The sequence below is a fragment of the Sinohyriopsis cumingii genome, chromosome 4, assembly GCF_028554795.1.
Source record: "Sinohyriopsis cumingii isolate HCF-2022 chromosome 4, ASM2855479v2, whole genome shotgun sequence".
Lineage (NCBI taxonomy): Eukaryota > Metazoa > Mollusca > Bivalvia > Unionida > Unionidae > Sinohyriopsis > Sinohyriopsis cumingii.
Window position 1 is genome coordinate 44,061,825 of NC_142964.1, and position 19,132 is coordinate 44,080,956.

Consider the following 19,132-nt stretch of genomic DNA (forward strand, 5'->3'; position numbering starts at 1 on the left):
GGTTTGAGTACATCGTTTGTCTTTCCAGTTAATCCATAATGCCTGGAGGGGGAATGAGTTCATTGTCTTTAATACTAATAAGTGAGAATCAGTTACTAATTCTTTTACAATTATTTTTTATTTCTTTTGTTAGTGTTTCACCAAGCCACCATCTGTTTACCTGGGTGCAGATGGTCGCACTCTTTGTTTATCGAGCTATAACACTGTTGATTTAAACTTCGTCTCAGAATAAATGTACTGTTTCTTGATGAGTTAATTATGTCTTTTGGTTTCATTCATTGGTACATAATATATATTTATTCCACATTTCCCCAAAACCTGATCAAAACTGATAGTCTTTATAACGTCAACACTAATAACAATGGCAGAACCTCTGCTGAAAAAAAGAAAAATTATAACACTGGAAGAAAGGATTAATGTCATTGAAAGAAATGAAAAAGGGGAGACCGCTTGCAAAATAGCAGTCAGCTTAAGCGTCGGTAAAACGCAAGTTCAAAATGTAATCAAAGACAAGAAGTCCATTAGAAACAAATGGCAGAAAGGTGCACAAGCACAGAGGAAATATGCCATGGCATGACGGACAGTTTACGGAGACCAAACAGCTGAGTAAAACATGTCAACAAAGAAGTATAATGGATTTCTTAAAAAACAAGTGAATAAGTGTATAGAATAAGATATCTAACTGTTCATTTTTTGTACATATTAATGTGATGTTAAAATATAAATTTTATTCTCGTTGTTTGATAGATGTACATCTTTATTATATAAAGATATTTTGAGAGGAATGCATGCAATATTTAACAAGATTCATGAATAAAGGATACAATACATGTACAGTGAGTATGGGTATTATTTATTTTTCAACAATGCTAACTATTGACCCTGAAAACCAGTCCATTTTCACACACCTCTTATGAGAGACCACCTGTCTTGAGAGACCGCTTTTGGTTGGCAGAAGGGGCGGTCTCTCATAACAGGTTTTACTGTATTCATCTTTGAATCAGTTTTTCATCTTTTTCTAATCCATCTGTGAAACTATTTGAAAAACATTTTTGCTCTAACACACGCATCTACTAGAATAAATCTGATGACTTTTAGTGCCAAATACCTAGACTTGTTCTGTATCAGATATGAATTAGAACAAAGAATCTGCAAGCAAAGATTAAAAATGAGAAAACCAGTCTGTTCTCTCTTAACTAAGCCATGCTGCTGCTATAATAAGAAACTGAAGTCAAAAGTTTAAAAATAAAACCAGCACATTTCTTGGAAATAGGGCAGATGCTATAAATAGAACATAACCCTGTTCGGAAAGTGCATGCAAGGTTACGGACAAGCATACTCTTATGTTGCAGTTACATAGCAGCCGTCTTTTCTAGAATATGGTCTGAAAGATTAATGGGATATTAATAAATATAAGAAAACAAATTATTAACTTTTTTTGGCAGGGGGACATATCGAAAATGCGTAATGTGAATACGATTATGCATAATTTAGTGAAAAAAGCGTAATGATTACGCCAAAAGTGTAATGGTTGGCATGTATGCCATTCAACAAAATGTAGCATAGTGAACAGATTTTGAGTGTGATTTTGGATTGATGGTTACAGAGCAGGAAGGTGTATGTCTTCCTGCTCTAAGTATGGTCCAAGCAGTCTTGAACTGTTACAAGTTTCTGTAGCAGATACTGAGACAAACCAGATAGTGATTGTGATTTGGATTTTTATTGTAGCTTTAAAAAATTTTCAGTCATATTGCTACGATGTCTGCAGTGTGGCAGTTTATAGTGATGTCTAGCACTGAGGCATCATGCCGCAGACATGTAGCATAATGTCCTACCCAGTCACATTATGCTGACACCAGCCTGGTCAGTCCTAACACTATCCTCTTAATGCCGAGTGCCAAGCGAGGCAGCTGTTAGTACCATTTTTTGTAAGTCTTTGGTATGAATTGGCCATGGATCAAACCCATGACCTCCCACATCCGAGGTTGACTTTCTAACCACTAGGCCACCAGACCGGTCGACAGATCAGATAGAAGTGAATTACAATAGTCCAGTCCTGAAAGTACTAAGGAACACATGTATTTAAGTGGCATCAACTGAAAAGAAAATTGTGTATGGAGCAGATACTTATCAGCTCCTGATACGTTGCAGCCTGGCATAAGTTTATTACATGTTGGTATAATGAGAGAGTACTGTCAAGAGTGACACATAGGTGTCATACTGTGTGAATTCAATGTTGGTGTAACGAGAGTACTGTCAAGAGTAACAGGTTTCATACTGTGTGAATTCAATGTTGGTGTAACGAGAGTACTGTCAAGAGTAACAGGTTTCATACTGTCAAGAGTGACACATAGGTCTAAATTCAATGATGGTGTTGACACTTATTGCTTAAGGTAAACAATGTAAATGAAAGTCTTAAATTATATATGCTACTTTTTTATACTACTAGTGTTGCATCATGCATAATTACACCATTGATAAATATTATACTGTAGCATTATTATGTATAATTAATTATGCTACTGTTGTGTTATTATGTATATTAATTATGCTATTGTTGTGTTATTATGCTATTTTATGATAGTCTTGTTAAAATATGGCTCAGTAAAAGATACTCTCACTTAAAGCGACGGCAATTGTTTCGCAAAACATAACATAGCTTCTGCCATAGATCCAAGTTCCTACAGCCATGTGCAAGTTATGTACACTCGGTGAAATAATCACCAGGTTGCTTTGACGACTCCCTAATGGCATTATACACCTTCCGAGTCTTAACACTTAAAAACCCATGAATACTGGTATTGTCCCACTCCATTAGAGCTACCATTATTTGACATTCTGTGCCTTGATGCAATTACCATGAATACTGGTATTGTCCCACTTCATTAGAGCTACCATTATTTGACATTCTGTGCCTTGATGCAATTACCATGAGCAACACCTACAGATGTTTAGGTTTTAAAGTGGTATCTGCTGACAAAGACAGGACAACTAATGAAAACAGTGCTAAAACTGCCTTACCCTCTGTCCATTATCGGTAGACAGTTTAACTCCAATCACTCCAACAGAACTTGACATATCCGTGTTCCCAAATAGAATGTCCTCAAATTGGGTCAGGTTGCCAGGGGATGCCTGCAAGTAGCATGCATATACAGCCATTAACAGCATTAAAAAATTCACAGTCTATTTACTTTTGAAAAGTAAAGAAATTGTGTTAAATAAGATTAATTGTGAACACAAATCCCATCAACAGCAAGGGGAGTAATCCATGCTGATATACATATGCTATCTTGCTCCTTTCCAATTAGCTGCTTGCATATTAGACATGTGATATAAGTATCAAATATATTTATGACATCTGCAGACATGTGATATAAGTATCAAATATATTTATGACATCTGCAGACACGTGTTACAAGTATCAAATATATTTATGACATCTGCAGACATGTAATACAAGTATCAAATATATTTATGACATCTGCAGTCCAAGTGGGGAATTAGCTTAATTGTTCTGTTTGTCAAACCACAAGTGACCTTATATTACAACTTTGAGTATCACAGAAGGCAGACAATTTACATACGAGTATCACAGAAGGCGGACAATTTACATACGAGTATCACAGAAGGCAGACAATTTACATAGGAGTATCACAGAAGGCAGACAATTTACATAGGAGTATCACAGAAGGCAGACAATTTACATAGGAGTATCACAGAAGGCAGACAATTTACATGAGTATCACAGAAGGCAGACAATTTACATTTGAGGATCACAGACGGCAGACAATTTACATAGGAGTATCACAGAAGGCAGACAATTTACATATGAGTATCACAGAAGGCAGACAATTTACATAGGAGTATCACAGAAGGCAGACAATTTACATAGGAGTATCACAGAAGGCAGACAATTTACATTGGAGTATCACAGAAGGCAGACAATTTACATGTCAAAATAAATGAATGAGATATAAAAATTTCAATGGATTTTCATCTTCATGAGAAGATGGAGGATATGGAAAAAGGAAAACATGAAGTGACACATACAGAATATAAAAAGGCCAAGCACAAAACAGAACTTCTAACAAGATTAAATACAAGTAGCTATAGTTTGATTAGGAATATCGAGTTTTCTTCACCGATTTTTTATTTTAAAAGATTATAAGAAGTTTATGACTCATTCCTATATTTTTGTTGTCATCCAATACTTCAATTTTTGTTTACAATATTTTCTGATCATCTGCAATTTTATTTCTGTATTGACATTGATGTTGATTCAGATACAATTGTTCCCGATAGGTCGGTTGACTAGATTTGTAAACTTTTGTATTTAAAAAGGTGACTATAATCATGTGTAAATGAAGTTCTGCTGCCAATTCTCTCCCTTGATTTCAACCCAAACCAGGTCAAAACATGTAATCTCATGTCAAGCCCTGATCTCCTTGAGATACGCCCAACAACAATCAAGTTTCTATGAGTGTGGATTAAGTAGAATCCACAATATTAAGGCTGTAACAAATGAACAACTGAATATGCAGGTAACTCAGTCTTGAAAATCTGGTCAAACTGGCCTAGTTTTTATATGGCAGAGTTACTCTTCATGAACAGATAAAATGTATAAGTCAATAAATCAATAAAACTCAACCACAGCAACCTACTTTTGGTTTGGTACTCCTGACATGCATCCACACAACAAATTTCAAGAGTGTAGGTTAAGTTCAAGATACTAAACATGTAATAAAGTCAGAGCTGAAAATACACTGTGGCTAAAGCATGAAAATTGGGTCACATTTGATCTAATGTTTGGTATTGTTGCACTACTCTTCTCTACATACATCAACCTGTCAGCTTTCAGGTGCAGGTGAAATAGGGTCCAAGATATTGATGCAATGAATGAATAGTTGAAATAAAGTCACTCAAGCATTAAACCTAGTTTGACACTAACCTAGTTTTTGTATGCTTGTGTTACCTTTGTTTCTGCTGTAGCCATATATCAATTTCCAGGGCTGTTATGTGAAATAATGCCCAGGACAATACAGGTGGAATAAACAAATAGCTAAACCTACAAAAGGTCACTCAAACCTGAAAACTGGGTTACAATGACATAAATATCTATGATCAAGTTAACTTTCATTAAGCTGTATGGTCCAAGATGTTTTAAATACAAAAGTACACCAAGCTTAATTTAGGTCAGTCTGATCTAATTTTGGTGTTTACCAGTTACTACCCCAGATATGCACCCACACACCACTTTTCCTAAGTAGGATTCAGGAAATTCTGCGCTAAAGAATAAAACATACATGAATAATTTAACACATTAACCCCTGGAATAAAAACATACATGAATAATTTAACACATTAGCCCCTGGAATAAAACATACATAAATAATTTAACACATTAACCCCTGGAGGCTTTTGTCGTTTTTGTCTGAAATTCGAGTAGGAAACACATTTTTTTTGAAAGCTTTTTCTGAATACATCCTAAAACACCAACTTCCAGGTGATCTTCCAATAACATACTGCCTAGTTGTGTTAGAAATATCGTTTTTCATTGGCTATTTGGCTCGCTCATGAGCAGAAGGGTAAAGTTGGAGTTCTTTTTTTTCCTTTTATCCTTAAAGGACCATTATTTTCGTATCAAGACCACTCTTTATTCCAAATACCCATCTTATCCTACTTTTTGTGAAGGTTCATATGTCTGTTTGCAGTTCATACCGGTCTGCCTTAGATCTGAGACCAAAAAGGCTAAAGACTGAACACAAAATCGGATTCTGACCACGGGTGAATTTTGGGTAGAAAAAATATTGGGTAAAAAAAATGAGGTTTTTCCCTCTGTCTTTTGTAGTGCAACTAGAAATTCCAAATTATTTGGTATCATTGTAGAGCTACATCTGTCTACCTTTCTATAATACCACCCACTTTAGTGATTATACATGACCTTGATGCTACAGAGCTTGGCAGTAGGCTACTATCTCCTGCCACGTAAACTCGTCACCAGGGGTTAATGTGTTAACAAAAGTCAATATGCTACATCCCTTTACAGTTTTGCTGGTGAAAGGAGTGTAAACAAGATGAATTTGTTTTATCATGACACAGAAGATATCTTCAACCGAATACAAAAACCTACACGCTGCCTTACCACTGATACGAAACTTTTCTGCTTATAAAGATAAATTTGAGAAAACAGAATAAGAACCAGATTACAAGAACTAAATAGTTACGCAGACCTGTAAATAAGAATTACATAAACTAGGTATTTACTCCCTGATTTGAAACTAATTGCATAATTATAAACTGAATGGAGTGTTATGTGAACAAATACAACACAAAAACTTACAATATACAAGAGTCATAATATGGATTTGGATTTTTTTTAAAAATGTAGCTTTAACAATGTTTCACTTATATCGCTACGATGTCTGCAGTGTGGCAGTTTATAGTGATGTCTAGCAATGGGGCATCATGCCGTAGACATGTAGTATGACGTCCCACCCTTTCACATTATCCTGACACTAGGCTGACCAGTCGTAACACTGACCACTTACTGCTGAGCGCCAAGCGAGGCAGCTGTTAGTACCATTTTTGTAAGTCTTTGGTATGACTCGGCCGGGGATCAAACCCACAATTTCCAGCATCCGAGGCAGATGCTCTAACCACTAGAGCAGTCCAGTCATAGTATGGGAAATGAAGATTACAATCATTCATTTAGAATGTCTGAAATGGCTTAGTGACATTGTTCAGTATGTGTTTTTCACATTAATTAAGTAGTATCACTACAAGCATGCATAAACATATCTAGAACTTGTCCGAACTGCAAAGTTTAGAAGCAATACGCTAGCAGCTTTGGAAAATACTTAAAAATGAATTTCTTTCAGATAGTTTTTGTGTAGTCCAAATTGTTTTTCAGTCAATTTCTTTGTGTAAAATATAAACAGAGCAAAAATGGGTCTATCTACACATTATGGCATAAACTTTAGAGTCATATCATCATTCACTTGAATGCAGTAAGTAATGTAAGATTAAACGTTAGAGTGATATCATCATTCACTTGAATGCAGTAAGTAATGTAAGATTAAACTTTAGTGATATCATTATTCACTTGAATGCAGTAAGTAATGTAAGATTAAACTTTAGAGTGATATCATCATTCACTTGAATGCAGCAAGTAATGTAAGATTAAACTCAAGAGTGATATCATCATTCACTTGAATGCAGCAAGTAATGTAAGATTAAACTTTAGTGATATCATTATTCACTCGAATGCAGTAAGTAATGTAAGATTAAACTTTAGTGATATTATCATTCACTTGAATGCAGTAAGTAATGTAAGATTAAACTCAAGAGTGATATCATCATTCACTTGAATGCAGCAAGTAATGTAAGATTAAACTTTAGAGTGATATCATCATTCACTTGAATGCAGTAAGTAATGTAAGATTAAACTTTAGTGATATCATTATTCACTCGAATGCAGTAAGTAATGTAAGATTAAACTTTAGTGATATCATTATTCACTCGAATGCAGTAAGTAATGTAAGATTAAACTTTAGTGATATCATTATTCACTCGAATGCAGTAAGTAATGTAAGATTAAACTTTAGAGTGATATCATCATTCACTTGAATGCAGCAAGTAATGTAAGATTAAACTCAAGAGTGATATCATCATTCACTTGAATGCAGCAAGTAATGTAAGATTAAACTTTAGAGTGATATCATCATTCACTTGAATGCAGTAAGTAATGTAAGATTAAACTTTAGTGATATTATCATTCACTTGAATGCAGTAAGTAATGTAAGATTAAACTCAAGAGTGATATCATCATTCACTTGAATGCAGCATGCAATGTAAGATTAAACTTTAGAGTGATATCATCATTCACTTGAATGCAGCAAGTAATGTAAGATGCGAGACAAAAAACTTCAATGCCACTGTTTAACACTGCCAATGCCACCTCTGCCAAAATAATAAGTACTATATACCACCATGCTTATGGAGAGGAGACATTAAAAATCAAACACCATATAACAGTGACCTCTATATTATGGCCCGTTATAGCCAACTGTAAAGAAAGTTTATCAATCACCTTATAGGCTTGACTCCAGTCATTGTTCTTGGATCCTCCTTTGTTTTTGTACACCTCAACCCTATATTGCCGAACTAGGAGAAGATCTCGTACCAGTGAGTCAAAATTCATCTTGCTGAGAACCACGGACTCCAGTTTTTTCTCTCCTAAAATGAACAAAGAAATTGAAACCTGTGACAAAACTGCAGATCAACATGCTTTTCTGGTCTATTCTCCTGGTATCCCTTATCTGCCCTAACCCTGCCAAATATGGCATACGCTCCTACTTCTCAATAAGATTGATTGGATACTTATTTTTCCAATGATTTGATTCACATGTATCAACAAAAGAAATTCCTTTTTTAATAGATGCAAGTTCATTTCAGAATATCATAGGTTGACAAGGCTATGGTACTGACAAAGGATAGTAGTGACATGTAACAAGGACTGAGTACTTGTTATTCTTTATTGTTGTTGTTGTTGTAGAGTTTAACGCCATTTTTCAGCACACGATAGGTTATACATGGCGGCCAGTATTAATGGTGGAGGAAGAACCTGAGAAAACCCCGGAAAGAACCACTGACCCATGAGAAGCTAATGGCAAGCTTTCTCACATACCCACATTAGCCGAATCCGAGACTCGAACCCATGCAGACAAAGGTGAGATGGCAGTGATCCGTAACTGAGAGCGCTTTAGACCACTCGGGGCCCCTGTTATTCTTTAAGCATAATGAAAGATAACTAAATGGAAATCTGAAATCTTGTAAATTTAGAAACCTCTTTGATACTATCCTCAGAGATGACCTACTACTTCAGTGGAAATTGGATGAGTTGTTATGCTCTGCACAAGAGCTAATCAAAACTAATCATTTTCTGTCACAAAAATGACTCAGAAATGTTTGTTAAAAAAACACATCCCCACAGTTACATGTTTTCATACCCATAGTGACACCCCAATCAAGGATTGGCTATGAGTTTAGTTTCTTTTACGACCAGCAACTGTGTAAGGGAAGATACAGTAACAGGGTTCGCAGCAGATTTAAAAAATGAAGTCAGTTGACCCTTTACCCCCAAATCTCAAGAGTCAAAACATAAATATCTCTAGTCAGTTCATTTGGACAGTCATGAGCCCATAGCTGTGATTTTTTGTTATCGGTGATAACAAATGATGTTTAAGATTTCTTGTCTCATGCAAAATAGTGAGAAATAGTTGTACAGTATTTTGTAAGAAATCTGATTTTTGTTAAAGTGTTTCTCTTTCTAACAATGTTATTGTGTATATAATTTGTATATGAAACAAACAGAGCATTATTTTATACATTACATTTCCGACTTCTCAACATATTCTATTATCAACTGATCAAATCATTTTATACGTAACTATGAAGGTCATATATTGGTCAAATAACAAGGATGTATATCACAGAATCAGCAGTTCACTGTTCCACACGTTCTTAAATTTTCTGACAAATTTCGGAGATTGACTCTCCTTCTCCTGCTCCTCAGAGCTGACACTATCTTTCTGTTTCTTTGGAGTCTGAGGGTAAGAAAATTCATTTTGTCTAACCGATTATAATTTAAAGAGCAATCAAACAAAAAATCTATATTTTATCAGAAATGATTCCGGTGTTGTTATAAAAGATAACGAATTTTTAAACATTCCACCAAATGAAGCAAATTAGTTACCAATAAAACAATTAGTTGGTCTACTTGACAACCGACTTTGCAAGCTGCAATTAGCTCCAGTTCTGACCAGTTCATTATCAAAAACTTCATATGTAATATCATAATAATCAATCTTAATTCCGTTGCACCTAAGCCATTAAATATATCAGTGAACTGTTAGCTCCACCCAGTTCATATACATATCTTCCATTGGTGCAGTATTATTGGCCATCAAAGGGTAAACTGTTGTCATTCAGATGTCAGTCAGTGCATCCTACAGTAAATTTGTTACAGACAGCATACTCTTAGTGAGAAACAAAGCTGGAGGTGAATCAAGGGTAATTATGATTCTCCAGCCCAAATCTATGGGTGTTAAAATGAAGCACAATTCGGAATTTCTGCATGTCAAAAATGGGTCATATTCAAATTCCATGCATCAAAATCCAAGGGTACGCATTTATTAAAAATCCTGAGTAACTCTCTTGGTACACTGTTGAACTTGCAATCCAAAGGTCACAGACTTGATACTCATAAAGGTCAGACTGAGACAGTGGCCTGTCTCTCTTTGGAAATGGCAGTTAGCTCTCATTTCTTTTGCATCACACGGCCAATTAGAATACGGTCAACCAGAAACGTGTGTGTGTGTGTATGCCAAGTGACTGAAAATAAGTTAATGTCAGGTTGCAACACAGGAACTCAGTCCCTGGAGGTAAGGACATGTATATGTATGGGCTATTACTAATTGCACATCAAAACTTGTCTTTATGCACAGTAGATGTAGATAATGTTATTGGGTGGGGATCTGTAGTTTTTGTCAGACAAATAGCTAGATTTGTCTTGGTCTGAAAAATCTGGTCTATGGTTGTCAATTCATTACACAAAATTTCAACAAAATAAACTGCAAAATCAATAGCCCTTTTTCACAGACCCTGGTCCCACTGCATTGGAGCGTGACACAAAATTAATTTCTCAGAGAGTTCACTGTCAGAGAGAATCTCTTCAGTCATGTCATTGTGAAAAAGTCCGGTTGATTGGTAAACTTTAAGGACAACCAAGTTTCTTGAGTACTACACACTGTGCATCTATGTTGACTGTATCGAAAGCCTTTGTCAGGTCCACAAAGACAGCATACAGATTCATACTCTGCTCAAGGCACTTCTCTTGGACTTGTCTCACTGCGAAGATCATGTCAACAGTGCTGCAGTTTGGGCGAAAACCACACAAGACTCGGGGAGGTTATCTTCTGACACTGCCACAATAAGCCTGTTGAGAATGATGTGAGCAAGTATTTTACCAACTATGGAGAGCAAGGAGATGACTCTGTAGTTACTGCAGTCTGCATGCATGCCTTTATTCTTATAGAGAGTCAACTGATGCGTCACGGAGGTCATCTGGCATCTCCTCTTCTGTCGAGATGCTGATATGCACATCGTGGAATGCCTCCAGAGTCTATTCACTGACAGCCTTGTACACCTCTGCAGGGATACCATCCTTTCCAGGTGCCCTGCCACAATTCATTTGTTTAATGGCCATCCTCAACTGCTCTATCACTGGTAGAACATCCAGTTGGTCATGCGTTGGCTGTTGGGGGTATTTGGTCAAGAACAGATTGACTGACCGATGAGGGCAAGAATAGGAGCTGGCTAAAGTGTTCCTTCCGTCTGTCCTTAATGCCAGCCTTGTCCTTTATTAGTGTGCTGCCATCTGCAGCAAGCAAGGGGGCAGTGCCAGACTTTGAAGGGCTGAAGACTGACTTGATGGCATTGTAGAACTCTTTGGAGTTGTTAGTGTGAGTATATCACTGCACTTCATCAGCTTTCCTTTCCCACAACTGGTCATGCATCTTGGGGAATTCTCCCTGAGCCTCAGCTTAATAAGATTTGAAGCAGTCTTTTATGGGGATGGAGTTTGTGTCATTCTGCCAGTCCATGGATGCTTTGTTTTTTTTCTGGCAAGCAGATCTTCAATGGCACCATTGTTCTTGTTGAACCAGTCTTGATGGGTTCGTTTCTTGGGGCCCAGAGTTACCATAGCTGTTTCTCTTATCATATCCCCAAGCTTGTTCCATTTCTAGGAGGCATTTCCATGTATAGGTCTGTTGGTGGGCAGCTTGTCATCTAGGCTCTTCTGGAAATTGAGTTGGGTGGAAGGCTGCTGGAGTTTGACAATGTTGAAGGCTGTACACAAAAGCTTCGAATGCCTTGGGTGTTGTTGGGCAATGCGCATCGTTAGGGTAGTTCGGACAAGTCTGTCCAGCATTCCACTCCTCTCACAGCCTTGGTGATAAGGACACCATGCTTGCCAAGCACACCTTTCCATCGACCATAATCACAGCCTTGGTGATAAGGACATTATGCTTGCCAAGCACACCTTTCCATTGACCATAATCACGGCCTTGGTGATAAGGACATTATGCTTGCCAAGCACACCTTTCCATCGACCATAATCACAGCCTTGGTGATAAGGACATTATGCTTGCCAAGCACACCTTTCCATTGACCATAATCACGGCCTTGCTGATAAGGACATTATGCTTGCCAAGCACACCTTTCCATCAACCATAATCACAGCCTTGGTGATAAGGACATTATGCTTGCCAAGCACACCTTTCCATTGACCATAATCACGGCCTTGGTGATAAGGACATTATGCTTGCCAAGCACACCTTTCCATTGACCATAATCACGGCCTTGGTGATAAGGACATTATGCTTGCCAAGCACACCTTTCCATCGACCATAATCACAGCCACCACAGGCGTTGAAGTCCCCCAGTAGTATGATTTTGTCGTCAGCTGTAACTGAGCTAAGTACAGAGCTGAGGTTCACATAGAACTGCTCGATGGTTTCCACTGGGCTCAACAGGGTAGGGGCGTAAGCTCTGATTGTTGCATGGCGTTTATGGCTGATAGGGAGTCACAATTTCATTAGCCTATCATTGATAGCAATAGGCAGGTCTGGAAGCAGCTTCAGAAGACTTGATTTGATAGCCAGGCCAACTGCATGGATCCTGTCTTCGTTTTGGTCTTTTTCTTTCCAGAAGAAGGTGTAACTGCTTGCTAGCTCAGTCAGAGAACCCTCCTCTGCAAACCTGATTTCACTCAAGGCTGCAATGTCAATAGTGTAGCTTGAAAGCTCCTTAGCAACTAGGGCTGTTCCCCTGTGAGGTCTTGCAACATTCTTTTTGTCCATGAGAGTACGGATGTTCCATGCTCCAATAAGAAGTTTTTTCTTTGATAGTTTCGACTGCAGATATGGATGATGTTGCCAGCCATGGCAAGCTGGCCAGATTTTGAAGGGCAGGCTATTTTTTTAGGCCACTATCCCTGATATTAAAATGAAAATGCTTGGAAAAACAAATATGTAAATTAAGTTAATAACTGATAAACAAGGAGGGTTGAAAGTGTTTTCATAAAATAAAAAATTTGCAAGTGACCACTAAATAGTATAAAGTTCAATTACTTTTCTGAAATTTGTTTCACTTGTAATTAATATGTGAACTATTGACCTTTCATTTTACATTTATGATCATGTAGATAAAGAAAAAATAATTTCAACAGAACCATATGGTCACTATAGTGTTGATATGCCAGGGGTAAGCAACCTGTTTTACATAGCATGCCACTTTTTTCCGGATTAATTTCAAATGAATGAGCAAGTGCCACCAGTAAGACAGGAAAACAGTTAAAATCAAGATGTTTGGTTTGCTCTTCGCATGCCACACAAAACCCCTTGATGACCACCTTGTGGCATGCGTGCTGTAGGTTGCAACCCCTGCTCTAAAGCATACTGACACAGACATATCTCTATTATCTCCTACTGCATCTGGTGATAAAAAATATGGCCATCCTTGTCTTATCAGTGTATAGTTCAAGCTACAAGGGATACATCTGTTTTGTGATGCTTATTTTATTAGTATGTTTAACACAATATTGGCTATACATACATGCAAACCCCTGACGAGGAAAAAGTGTAATCAGGTGGATAAAAAGAGTAATCCGAGCAGAAAAAGAGTGATCCACATATAACAAGATTCAATGAGCATATGTACAAAATGATTTATTTATCCCTCTGGACTTTTAACATCAAATACTGCTTCAAGTTTTCAGCTTTGAGCTTTAAAAAGCAACAGACTCTCATATTGCATTTGAAAACACTTTGTACCAGCTGAGACTATGAATCTTTCACACATCTGCAGAGCACTAAATGCTTTGTAACAGAGCCTGGATCTGAATTCAGTTTTAATTTTGTTAACAATACTAAACAATCTCTCGCAGTCAGCATTAGAATAGTAAGTAAACAATATTCCTTTCATAACCTGACAAAGAAGAGGAAATTTATAACTTTCAGTTATTGGTTCTTTTGCTGGGAAATAAGATGAAAAAAATCAACTCTGTCCACATGAAGTACATTGTCAGGTAGAGTGCCAACTTGATAGTTCAGGAGTTCTCCTTCTAATTTATCAGCAGCCTTTCCTGCAGCATGGTGCATCATATGACAGAGACAACCTGATATGTACAATGATGGATACATTTTTCAAAATATAGAAAGCAACTCCTTTATGAATTACAGTAATCACTGATGCAGTATCAGATGAAAACCCCCATACAGTTCTGCCAACTTATGTTTATTCAAAGCATTATCAAGCAAGTAAAAGTAAAAATGTTTTCTCCAGTGGAATCTACTGTTAATTCTGGTAATGAAAGAAAAGCACTTGGACTTCACCCTTTTCATTGTCAAAGTCTCTTACACAGATTGGGTACAACTTTTTGTCATAATGCTACTCTTGTCTGTTGCAATACTAAACGGCCCGATTTTCATGGCTTCTGCAATTTTAATTGAAGTATCTTCTGCTAAACACCTAGCAATATTAGATGATTTTGTTCTTGCACATGCATATTTTCTGCAATTATGGAATCAGGAAAAATCCGTTTGAACAAAGGGCCAAGGAATGTAGTTTTCTACCGCTAGGAGTAGTCCATGTTCTATTAAGTACTCGGTTGATAATGCCTCTGCATTTATAAAATACGTGTCCACAATTTAGTTCTGCTGTAAATAAGAAGTTACCTTAGTCTTGGAGTTAGTAAAACAAGCTAATTCAAGGTTTCTTTGTTTTACCACCACGATCAATATTAAAATCCTTGCCACGCAACTGCAAGGGGCGTGAAGCTGCCTGGAATGGAACGCTATATTGTTTAATTCCTGTATTCATCTCTGAATCGGTTTTTCATCTTTTCCTAATCCATCTGTGAAATTATTTTTAAAATATATTTGCTCCAACACAAGCATCAACTAGAATAAATCTGACTTAACTTTCAGCACCAAATACCTAGACTGGTTCTGTACCAAATATAAATTAGATCAAAGAATCTGCGAGTAAAGACTAAAAGTTAGAAAACCAGTCTGTTCTCTCTTAACTAAGCCATACAGCTGCTATAAATAGAAACAGAGATCAAAAATTTAAAGTAGAAATCAGCATGTTTTTTGGAAATAGGGCAACTGCTATAAATTGAACATAATACTGTTAGAAAAGTGCATGCAAGTCTTCGGACAAGTGTACTCTTATGTCGTAGTTACATAGAAGCCGTCTGTTCTAGAATATGGTCTGATGGATAAATGGGATGTTAATAAAAATGAAAAAACAAATTAATTTTTTTTCGGAGGAGATATACCAAAAATGCATAATATGAATAGTTACACGTAAGGGGTAATTTAGTGACAAAGCATAATGATTACGCCAAAAGGGTAATGGTTGGCATGTATGGGCTATATCATACCAAGGAGATGGGAGCAAAGTGCCTTTCCCCATAGACAAACCAAGAGGGCCAACCTAGGAAGGCCTTGACTGGTGTCCATGTACTGGAGTCAAATGTTCTACTATCTGAGGTACCGTAGTTCCCTGATACAAGTTCAAGTAAAAAATTAACATTGAAAATTTGATCTTGGGCTCTCACCCCATCCTCTCCCCAGGTCTAAATCCACTGATCGACCCACGATACACTACACCAGATGTTGACACACTCTCCCCTCCATTGCAGATGGATTTCAAATTACTGGGAGAACAGAACAACAGACAGATGGCCATCATCAATCATGATACATTAGTAAAGAGTGGATACAAGTGTACATTTTTACCTGAGCCCAAATACTTGATGACACCTGTCGTCTTGAAGACTTCTTTTGCCACAAAAAATGCATCACTGCCATGGACTGTGTAATAGTCCTATTGAAAATTACAAAAGAGTCAATTAAAAAGATCTGTGATTTCCATCATACAAAATAATTTAACTTGCATTTAACATCTAATAAGCACCATATTGCCAGTATTATGCTGAAATTGAGGCTGTCATTTCAAATAGTTTTTACACTAAATGACCATCAGAACATAAAATGAGTCAGTCAACGCAAGATTAATGACTCTGGCAATCTGTTCAAATGTGAATTGTTTTCATTAAGGATATAGACAGGAAACGTCATCCTCCTCATAAAGTCAGAAAGTTAGCTCTCTCCATACACGAGGACTATTGATGTTTACCCAAACTTCTGCTCAATATGAGTTCAACATTAGCTGTACATATAGACCAAACGTTACACAACGTGTACTTAATGACTATGCTGTTTAAAAAATGGTACTCCCTCAAGAAACTTACCTCAGAGAAATGATGCAGAAATGTACAAGCAAACAATTACACATATTTTCTTCATTTTCACTTCAATTATTCATAAACAGTTAGCATATAAGGAAGTCAGCATTATTGTCTATGCAAAAATAATATGTTTAGATTTTTTAAAATTTTCACCAGTTTATTAAGTTGCTTTTGTGCCTAGTGGTGGTGTACATAAGTACATCCTAGGATAATAATTTGTGAGGACAGACAAAAATATGAAGCCAATATTGACATTATTTTCTTCTTTGGGGAAAAAACAAAGAAAACTGGCAAGCTAAATGGCTTGTTTTTCATTAAAATTATGGTAGGCTTGATGATCATTTACAGGGCAAACATGAAATGGTGATTAAAGCTGTACCGATGTCACTTTTTTCCGATTATGCAGATACGGTGTATAGCCGATTATTAAAATTGTCGATACCAATTATTTAAAAAACCTGCCTGTTCTACAGTTAGTGAAAGCACTAACATTTGATTGACTAGTAAACTATGCCCTATTTTTGTCATAACTAACAATGCCTAAGATGGGTGTGGATTTATGTTAACAGTTCAAATGTGGTCTCAAGCTACCATACACGTGATAACTATTTGCCACATTTTATATCCCACCATATTTCTTATTGTCAACTCATATATGCAAATAAAACTCTTTACTAAATAACACATTTATTCCGAATTAGTTTTTTGGAGGCACAGGTCAAGATGACTAGTGTAAGTTTCATTGGTGGGAATGGTGACCATAATTTGATTGTCGAGAAAAAATCTACAGCATTCAGTGATCATTCCTGGGATTTAGGAAGCAGTTCACTAACAAGCAAAGTGTGTAAAGCGCAGCAAAAATAAATTTCTGAACTCCTAGTTGATGGAGATATAATTTGTGAAGCTAGCCATAAAAAAAAAAGGGGGGGGGGCATCTAATTCCTGAATGCTCGAAAAATCGACGGTCGCATTATACGTCCCGTATCTTACATTGCAAAGTACGATCATTGGGTTTTAGTATTAAAATGTCATTATTTAAACAAAGTTTCTTACAAAACTATTATTTGGAAAACAATATATATGTAATATAGATTTGCTTAATACCTGATGTTTCTATTAAAAAAAGAGAGACTGTAGGAAAGTAGATATTTTACATTTGATAATGCATTTATTTCAGGTGACAACAGTTAGACCTATGCACTAATGGTGATGCGCAATGCAAAGACCATGGAAGTAGTGCAAAACAGTCATGTAATGATTTATTTTGTAATATTATGGCTGTATTGCTTGTTGTCAATAAAGTAATAGCTATCCCATCATTTTTCAATTTTCATTGCCTTTTACATTAATAGCCTTGGAAAAATATTCACTACTTATTCTGGCGACATTATTTGAAAACTGGCAAACAAATATTGAGATTGGCGATTTTTTCCCCTCAAAATCTTTTTAAAAGCCAGAACCATCCCTTTAATGTGTATGCTGGAAGTTCAACGGCCATACGAGGCCTCATTTGGCTGGTTGGCTGCTGTGATTGGGATGAGTGCATGCATGGTAATGATAATTTGTTGTGAACAGACAATCAGCAGTAGTTTATAGCAAGCATGTTAAAAAGTATTTACATTTAAGAATATGCTTTCTTTCAATTAACCCGCAAATCAGATGTTTATTCCTTAATTTCCACTATTTAATTCTGATTTAAAATTCAAGCCATGTCAAGATGAATATTATGATTAAGTTTATATTTTGGAAATTTGTTTACATCGGCACCGATTATTTCTGCCAATACCGATTATACCAATTGTTCCAATAATCAGCCTGATGAGTATGGCCAATTAATCGGTACAGCTTTAATGGTGATAATTTACAGGGCAAACACAAATGATGATCATTTACAGGGCAAACATGAAATGATGTCGTTTACAGGGCAAACATGAAACGAGGATCATTTACATGGCAAACACAAATGATGATCATTTACAGGGCAAACATGAAATGATGTCGTTTACAGGGCAAACACAAATGATGATCATTTACAGGGCAAACACAAATGATGATCATTTACAAGGCAAACATGAAATGATGATCATTTACAGGGCAAACATGAAATGATGTCATTTTAGATGTAAATATGCAGCCTTGGCAGCCATGCCATAAAAACACATACAGTTATACATACATATATTGAAGATCAGCTGGGCATCAAAAAGCTAGTAATGATTAGGTATTTCTTCCATGATAAGCTGGGGGCGGGGACAGATGAAATGTATCAGCTGGGTTTATAACTGGACAAGTCCTTCCTTGATGAAAATTTGACATAATTTTGTGAAAAGTGGAGACAGATCAAGATGAAGAAAAAACAATGGCAAATTCCTGAATAAGTTGTCTTGAATGTGTAATAAAATAAACTACCATCGATACTTGCAAGTCAAGTGCCCACAGATCTGGGTCTGTACAGTTTGTTAGGAGTAATCATTGGAACAAATAACATATCCTGGTCTGCAAGCACATCATGCTAAGGCAGATCAGGAGCTTTATTGTTTGCATTTGACTTGTAATGAAGTACAGATGCTACACTGTCATTCTTCTTTTGAAAAATGGCTCTACCATTACATGTTTCAAATGACTATTATATAATGTCTTTCTCAACAAATTCATGATACTATTATTAATGTACTAATTTTAAAACTCACAGTTCGGTCAAAAACCCTCAATGTAGTGCTTGATTTCTGGAACAGAAGAAAAGATTCACAATTA

General features: G+C 36.5%; 1 protein-coding gene across 1 annotated transcript in view; it reads right to left on the bottom strand.

Annotated features, from left to right (window-relative positions):
• Positions 1–19,132, bottom strand: part of LOC149801065 (DNA mismatch repair protein Msh2-like) — a 148,851-nt gene that overhangs the window by 109,073 nt on the left and 20,646 nt on the right. The window contains exons 3-6 of the mRNA XM_089955099.1: positions 19,069–19,104; positions 15,867–15,954; positions 8,090–8,235; positions 3,022–3,132 (exon numbers count right to left, since the gene is read on the bottom strand). Of these exons, the coding sequence (XP_089811225.1) occupies positions 3,022–3,132; positions 8,090–8,235; positions 15,867–15,954; positions 19,069–19,104 (381 nt within the window). The remainder of the gene's footprint in view (positions 1–3,021; positions 3,133–8,089; positions 8,236–15,866; positions 15,955–19,068; positions 19,105–19,132) is intronic.